The 8,610-nt window shown below is 39.4% G+C and overlaps 1 protein-coding gene across 1 annotated transcript; it reads right to left on the bottom strand.

Moving 5' to 3' along the window:
* Positions 1–1,702: 1,702 nt before the first annotated feature.
* rerglb (RERG/RAS-like b) lies at positions 1,703–8,040 on the bottom strand (the record flags this gene model as incomplete). The annotated part of the gene is made up of 5 exons (XM_079162586.1): positions 1,703–1,988; positions 3,551–3,699; positions 5,269–5,342; positions 5,783–5,839; positions 7,989–8,040. 5 exons carry the CDS (start codon positions 8,038–8,040, stop codon positions 1,703–1,705), a joined length of 618 nt encoding a protein of 205 aa, XP_079018712.1.
* Positions 8,041–8,610: the final 570 nt, after the last annotated feature.

The raw sequence follows: 8,610 nt of genomic DNA, 5'->3' as shown, positions 1-8,610 counted from the left end.
CCAGAGGAGTCGCCCCCTGGTGGACATTAGAAAGAATGCAAGTTCACTTCCACATTGGCGGCACATTTGCTTAAACTAAAAACGGAGATGCTTAAAGTAACAGCCGTCAGCGACGACGGTTAACTGGGTGAGTTCACGACGAGGGCACAGTGATGAGGGCGGGAAAACTTCTCAGCGTCACCAGCAAATCAACAACTCATCAGAACTCTTCATTCCTCTGTGTTGTGATTACGTTTAATGATAAACAGTTATGTCTGATGAGTGAGAGACGGAGGAGAAGCTGATTACAGACAATCAAAGCTTCCCACGTCTGACACGAGTCAAAGTGTTTCTTGTGAAAAACGGTAAACGAGCCGTGAACGATGCTTTGAGAGTATTTTCTGAGTATCTGTTGTAACAAACTGAGTCTGAATCAAAGCATGCTTTCATAAGGAGTAAGCGTTGGCACTGCATGATAAGTTACATTCGTGTTGATGATGTGGTCTGTGAGAACTGTATTCACATGTTTGGGGCATCATTTCTTTATAGTTTTAGGCTCACATTTACATTTCTGGGATCAACCAAAAGTCACTCTATCGCCTCCAAGTAGTTGCAAGAGCTGGTTTTAACAGATGACTCTCTATTGGCCCCCTGTTCGTTTTATAATTGTGTTTAAGATTTTACTGACCACTTTTAAAGCTCCTTGTTCTGGCTCTTCCAAAGTCCAGGTTCAAAACTAAAGGTGACCATGCGTTTGCATTTTTACAGACTTGCATTTATGTGATGGTGTCTTTTTATTGCTTTTTTCAGGTTTGCAAGGCTTTTAACATTAATCCTAACTGGGGTCCTCACGAACCACAAAGGTCAACTTTTTGTCAAATTTCACAGGTGCTTCATTCTATCATTCAAATGTTTCAAAAATCAATTTGTTCTTTGTTCTTCATATAATTGTTTTCTGTTTCTGTTATAATTGGTGCATTTTCAAGAACATTATTATGTAGGCGCACTTTCTTAAAATACTTTTTTTAATAATTCTTCAGATGGCATTAATTACACAAATAATCCTGATTTGGGGAGAAATAAATTCACATTTTGCTACACAGTAGTTTATTCTTGGGGTCCTTGTAGGCAGTCCTTATATGTTAAACATGTTGGTGGGGGGAGGGTCACATTAAAAAAGAGTATTTCATAGAAAAAATGTTCATGTTAATACTCCCAAAAGTAAGATATAAAAAAAAAAGTGCATTGATACTGAAATTGGTATTGCTCTGGTGCTGATGTTGAACTACTTTTCAACATGTGATCCTTTTAAACTCAAAATCTACTTGGAGCCACTCTTGATGTTCATGTGTACAAGTTGTGACAAGAGTGTTTGTTTATTTGTTTGTTTCACATTTGAATTTAAGAGAAAAATCAGATTTCCAACTTTTTACTTTTTACTTTCCTGTACTTTTGTGACCTCTGACCTCCAGGTCAACAACATCCTGCTTTGCTTTAATCACAGCAACATAATACGTCCTTTTCTAAATAGCTGTCTTAACTCAAAGCAGGGAAACATATCATAGGAAAAACCAAAGCAACTAAAAGCACAAAACTTGTCAAAGATTGTGGAAAAGTATAATTTGGACTCTTTCATGTTGCTCACAGTGTGAACGTGAGGTTAATGTTTGTACTGAAACAGTTCCCAGAATGACCAGTTCCCTTTCTTCTCTTTCTTACTTCCTCACACTGACTTCCTCCTCTTGCCGAACACATTGTTGATGAGCTTGGCCATCGACTTGGAGCCGCTGTAGCGCCGCCGGTCGGCCCTGTACTTCAGGTGCTCCATCACCTTCCGGATGAGTTGTGTGAAGAGGCCGGCGATGTCCTGGTAGCTCTCGGCGGCCGAGACCTCCTGGAAGTGACAGCGGCTCTCCTGAGCCACGCAGCGGCCCTCGTCCTCACGCACCTGCCGGGCGTGACACAGGTCCTGCTTGTTTCCCAGCAGACACACAGGAACCTCGACCTCCCTAAAAACAGAGAAGAAGAGCGATGAAAGCAAATCACTTTCTATTTTTAAACCTCGTCAAGCTTTTTATTGCAACGAGTCGTCTGGAGAAGCAGAGTTCGAACAGAACTTTTATTTTATTTTTGTTGTCAACAGCCAAAGAGTTAAAAGACACTAAATCTCATTATGGGTACATTTTATATAATGATGCACAAAACAACTGGAATATATCCGTTCAATGGAACAAAGCACCTGTAAAAAACACAAGATCTTAATTGTATAGCTTCAACCAAGTGTTATGGGAAGCAAATACTAAAAAATGGTCATACAGACTTAACTAGATACACTTATCTGAAGGATAAAAGGTATGCATGTGTTTATTTCAATGCCTCAGATACTCATAATGTATATAGAATTATAGTTTTAGTTTTGTTCTCTTATTTATACTATGCATCTATTTGTACTTCCTGTTAACTTTTTAAATCTTAACCTGTAAATCTACTGGTAGAAGGTATATTTACTCAAATACACTTAAAGTAGAGGTACTTCGACTTGAGTATTTCCATTTTCTGCTACTTTATACTTCTTCTCTACTACAATTCAGAAGTAGATATTGTACTTTTTACTGCAGTGTATTTATCTTACTTTGTAGATCCAGATTACTAATACAAAATATATTAAACAGATATATTATTATATTATAATATCATATAAATAAAATATTATGGATCCCACCATATATATATCCAATAATAATAATTAAATATTAATAATCTGAAATGGGCCATTCTGCCAAATGACTTTTACTTCAATTATTGATTCTCATACTTTTGTGCTTTTACTTTAGTGAAATTCTTTGCAGTACTTTTACTTGTAAGACAGTATTTCTACACTGTAGTATTGCAATTTCTTTACTCTGATAAAAGATCTGAGTATTTCTTCCACCACTGTTACAATTAAAATAGGCCTAAGCTGCATAAGGGAAAAAATGTTCTTAAAAACTGGTTCTGTTTCCATCTATATTTGATTTACGCACACAAGCACAAGTGAATTCTGTCTTCATCTCCATGGAGAATAACTGATCTACACACTCGTCACATACTGACTGAATAAATATCTTCACTTAGTTATGAGGAAGCTCTGGCACATGACAGGCAGCCTGATGGATGTCTGGCCCATTTTTCCAGCAGACCACATTTACTAAATGCCTGTAGGTTAAATAACGAATCCCTCGTCATCATGAATCATTCATCAGTTTGTCAGGACCACTCATTAATTCCCAGCATTCCTCAAATTCAAGACTACATGAGGATCCCAGTTCGGCTTCATAGACAGCAGAGCACCGGAACCGTTTGCTTCTGTTTTCTCTCAGGGTTTAGATAGATAGATAGATAGATAGATAGATAGATAGATAGATAGATAGATAGATATATAGATAGATAGATAGATAGATAGATAGATAGATAGATAGATAGATAGATAGATAGATAGATGGGTAGATAGATGGATACCAAGTCTCAACCAGAGTTCCCCCATCAGCCTCTGTTCATTTCATAATAAAACAACCCTCATTGTGCTTCTCACCCTTTGCAGTTGTCCATGCGCGCCTCCCGAATCTGCCGCAGGATGTCCTTGGCGTTGATGAAGGAAGTGCGGTCGCTGATGTTGTACACCACCACAAAGCCATCTGCCCAATCCACCGGCTCCTCCAGTATACACCGGGCCTCTGAGCTCTGCCAGAGACAACACGCTTTTATTTTGACACTGACCGTATGAAGTTAGTATGTATGACTTCCTGTATGGCTTGTTCTTTTTCTCTGGGACAGATTCAACCAGACAGAATTAGTTGAAGTAAGTGGTCTTCATGTTGTGTCTTTTAGTAGTTATCAACTGACAAACATGAGCTATAGATAGACAGCATTGGCTCATTGGTAGTTTTTGGCCACTGATTTAATTAAATAAACCTTAATTTGTCCTAACGCCAAAATACCATATGGATTTATTTGTCATGATATAAAAGTTCAAAGGTTTTCATATTTTATTCTTAAATTAAATGGGATTTATTTTGTGGCTTTAGTCAGAATGATCAGAATAAAAAGCTCCTTTAACATAGTATTTAGTATTTTCAATTAATTTAGATTTAATTTAGATCCATTTTCTGACTTTTAAGCCCATAAAATCTGAAGGATTTGATTGAAATCCCCCTCGGAAATGAACACCCACACACCCACGTATTCAGTTTAAGTTTCACTTGTACTTATTATACGTTTTACAGCGGCTAAACTTTCTAAAAACACAGATTGTTTTGCTGTGTATCTGTATAAGTATATAAATATATTTTGCCCCTATTGTTGGCCCACTTCTACCAGAGCTATTTCACTGATGTTCTTGTCCTCCTGAGAACAGGACTCTGTACACGTTCATGATCTTGAGGAGAAATAAAGGACAAGGGGCCCGAGGAGGACATGTCTGAGCACTGTAAAAACTCACTTATCCCTTTCTCTTTATTGACTCCATAGTTTCTCTCTGCAGTCCAGGTCAGAAGGGCAGGACATGGAGTCACTGTTTCTTTATGGAAGGGGGGCCTTACAGTGAGTTTAACCGACAAAGACAATGGCACTTGTTCTGCCGAACCGAGGGGTATTCCAATAAAATACTAACTCTGCAGTAAAAGGCCTCTCAGCTCTTTGGTCTAGCTGAAAGAGAAGCAACCGGGTTATATGGCTCTTTTCTTCAAAGAGACAGCCACTGGCACACATGGCTTCGGGGATACTCTCATAAACCTTTTGGGATTTCACTTTAAGTACTGTACGAATCGCACATGTGCCGGCCCAAAGGAAAGTATATAACCATGACTCATTCAAGGTCACGGAGATGTAGTGCAGACTGAAAACAGGACGCTTTTTACTTTTTTTTATGGGAAACGCTTGTAGCTCCAAAACTAACCTACGACTTTAAAAACGTTCTCAAACACTGAGGAAACTTTTACAAATAATGCTAAAAATAGGAGAGCTTCTCTTGACCCCCTGACAATTTGGAGACAGCTGGTCTTCTCCCAACACTGAAGATTTATCAACATTTTTACTAAAAGTTATATCGCCAAAACTGTAAGTGATGATAATCTTAAATCATACTAAATGCTGGAGTGAAAAGAAGGGAATAACTCAAAACAGAAAACTTCAGAGTCCAACTGCAGCTCTGCTTTTCTATTTTTAATAAAAGCTTAAAAAAAATAAACACATTCATTATCCAAAGGTCTGGATCCTGTTAATGACATTAATTGTGTCAGTGATGTGTTGTACCTGAGAGCAGGGGTCAAAAACTTCCAGATTTAGCTGCCTGCCATCGATTGACAGCCTTTTGTGGTACAGGGAATCTGTAACGAGGATTAGAAGCAGTCAAAACATAAATAACAGTAATATTCATTGATTAAAATATTGACAGGAGTGAATGGAGAGTGAAACACATGATTAAATATTAGAATTAAAATAGATAAATGCTGATGCAAACTTTATAAGGTGGTAATATGTCAATGTATTTACAGCCTCCTCTACTGCCCCCAAGTGGCATAAAAGAGGTAAATGCGGGTTTAATTAGATAGAAATGTGAGAAACCATGAAAAAGACATAGATGTGCACTAGAATAAATTGGTGTTTGGGATTTACTATTTCTATCTTTTTACAGCTGTAAAAAGATATCCTGGTTTGTTTATCTCATGAATGCTCAGGTGAAATTTACACATCCATGATGTCTGGAGATCAATTCTGTTCTCCGGGACGGAAACCAAAACCCCTCATCGAATCTGGAAACACTTACTGGCGTTAGAGGCGTATTCACCGATGAAGCGCCTGGTCAGGAACCGCACAAGGACCGCTGGAGGAAACAGAAGAAATGAAAACACAACTAAATGAATCACAGCCTCATTACACTCTCATCGCTCACAGGTGGCCGCAGTGGGGGTTAAATGACCCTCATTCACTCCCGCAGGCGCAGCACGGGGCCAACAGTCTCTGGGATTGGAGCGGTGAAACTGTAGCCTCACATGAAAGAGGATGTATGGCTCTGCTGCAAGGCCATGTGTGCATATTTGGCAGGCTGAATGGTTGTATTTCCCCCCTTATGCTTCGCCTCCAGACTGCGAGCCACATTTAAAACTGACTAGCTTTGGTCCCACAGACAATCAGTTTCAGTTATGGGCTGAAGTTTGAAGTTGCTGGCTGTGGTCATGGGCTTCTGAGGGGCTTATACAGGGGTTATGCTACGACTATGAGGACACACCAATATGGACATGGCCTAAAAAGTTACTCATGCATGCACAATTCAAATTCAACACAAAGGACAATTCTTTTGACAACAAAACAATGATAAATGTGTTTTGAAAGCAACAAGCAGAACAGCAAAAGAGCAGCAAAACATATTAAGTGGACACAAACATTCACATACAGCCTCCAGAGGCTGCAGCATCTCCACAGTAACAGCTCTGCTTCACTGCCAGGCAGTGAGAATGGAGACGTCCCATTGTTTTATGAAGCTTGAACACATCGTAGAGCCTTTACCAGCACCACAGACACTGAATACTGCAACAACAAGGATCCTATAACTCCCCTCCTACCGCCTCACCAGCATTTGTTACTGTAGTCTGACCTTTGTAGATTCATGGTATGGTCACATGAATTGTTGAAAGTCTTGGAAAATAAGCAGATGTAATTATTCAGCCCAAAATACAGATCTTTTACATATATTTCTTCGGTAAACAAAGAGTAAATTGCACTGTAACTGTAAAAGGCTTGATGTAGTTAATTACAACACTTAACAAAGTCAGTGGCGGGAAACTTTAGCTCCCCTAAAGGTAGACTGCACTGACTCTGACTGATAAACCCTCAATGTACATTGTGTTTTCGCCTGTTCCAACCTTGAAATCAGCTCTTTGACAGATGTGTTTTATTTTACCAAAGGTCATGGATTCTCTTAAGGCATAAATAATCTTAATTATTTTAGTTCAATCTCAATGAATGGAACAAATAACCTGTTGGCGTTGTGTAACACGGAAAAAAAGCCAGTGAAATTAAGTTAGGTGAGCCAGAAAACAAGCAGCTTAAAGTTAGCCTAGCAATTAGCCTACTTCTGTACTAACACTTGCTGTTGACTATGCCAAAATGCAGATGGTGTACTCAAAACGATCAAAAAGAGAGGAACGCTTGACACTTCTTACACTTAATGGCCGCCATCTTGGCTACGTAGCCGAAGGGAATGTTCCAGTCGCGGTTACTGTTTGTCCACTGAACACCGACCGCACTATACAAATGTATTCAACTATTTAGTTGAATAGACGCCATCAGTATTCTTTATTGGGTTAATTTGTCAGTCTGTAGTGATTTGGTAACGCCAACGATTTCCTGTAAGTGCACGACAGCCGCTATTGATTTGAGACAGCGCTACCCTGTCGAAATTCACACACTACGCAAGTACATGTTGCACACATTGTACTACATGGATGTGTACGAATTGAGAAACACCTAAAATACAAACTCTTACTTGAGTAATAGTACATAAGTATAAGCATCAAAATACACTTAAAGTATCAAAAGTAAAAGTATACATTATGCAGAATGGCCTGTGGCATCAGCTACTTTATGTACTGCCGGGTAGCTTGAACCATAATTTATTGGTTGATTTATATTTTAAATAAATAATCTGAATATGCATAGCTGGCTAACTAGTAACTAATGTCAAATAATTGAAGTGGAGTGAAAAGTTCAGTAAAAATATAAAGTAGCATAAAAATGGAAAACACTCAAAAGCACATGTACCTCAAAAATGTATTTAAGTAGCAGCCACGTGAGTAAATGTACTTAGTTACAGTACATTACAACACTAAATTCTTTTTGCACCCAAAACCATCATTATTTGACATAAGAAAGCAACAGATATAACTTTTAAATGGCCTCAGACACAGCACAGAGACGATACAACTTTTCCTTTCTGCATCTGTTTGAAGTATAAATCACCTCCAGCCACTCACCTGATTTCCCAGCCCCCTGGCTTCCCAGCAGGGCCAGCTTGATGTCGTTCATGCCTGTTCTCTGTCAGCTGCTCAGCTGGCTCTCTGTCTTGAGTCTGGTATCTGGGTTAGCGTCGGCACACTAAATGCTCCTTACAGTCCAGGCTGGATGGGAGTACGGGACTGCCCCCTCTCTGTCTCTTCAAAGGGCTGTTTCTCTTTCTTTTTTTTTAAAAGCTGGAGGGAGAGAAGAGGAGGGGAAACAAGCACCCTCCTCTTCTCTCTCGGGCTGTCCGTGTGCCAGGCGCTCTTTTACTCTCTCTCTCTCTCTCTCTCTCTCTCTCTCTCTCTCCTGTCTCCAACAAAGCGCTCTCTCCCCTCTTTTTCCCCTCTCAATCCATCTGTTTTTCTTCTTTCTTTCCTCTCTTGTGCCCATATATCTCTGTTTTCTGCCTCTTCCCCCTGCTACCGAGAGGTTACTCAAGGGTCACGGCTGACTCAACCTATTGTGCCGCTCCAACACTGTACCTGCAGTCTGGCTGCCATCTATGGACATTTGTGTTATTCTTCATACTGTAATGTTATGGAAGACCATTTGCACCAGGAAAAGAAATAGATAAAGTGTTTTACAGTGATTTACAAG

Source organism: Pholis gunnellus, assembly GCF_910591455.1.
Source record: "Pholis gunnellus genome assembly, chromosome: 7".
NCBI classification, from domain to species: domain Eukaryota; kingdom Metazoa; phylum Chordata; class Actinopteri; order Perciformes; family Pholidae; genus Pholis; species Pholis gunnellus.
Note: the sequence above shows the minus strand (reverse complement) of the source record. Positions and strands in the feature narration are given on the sequence as shown.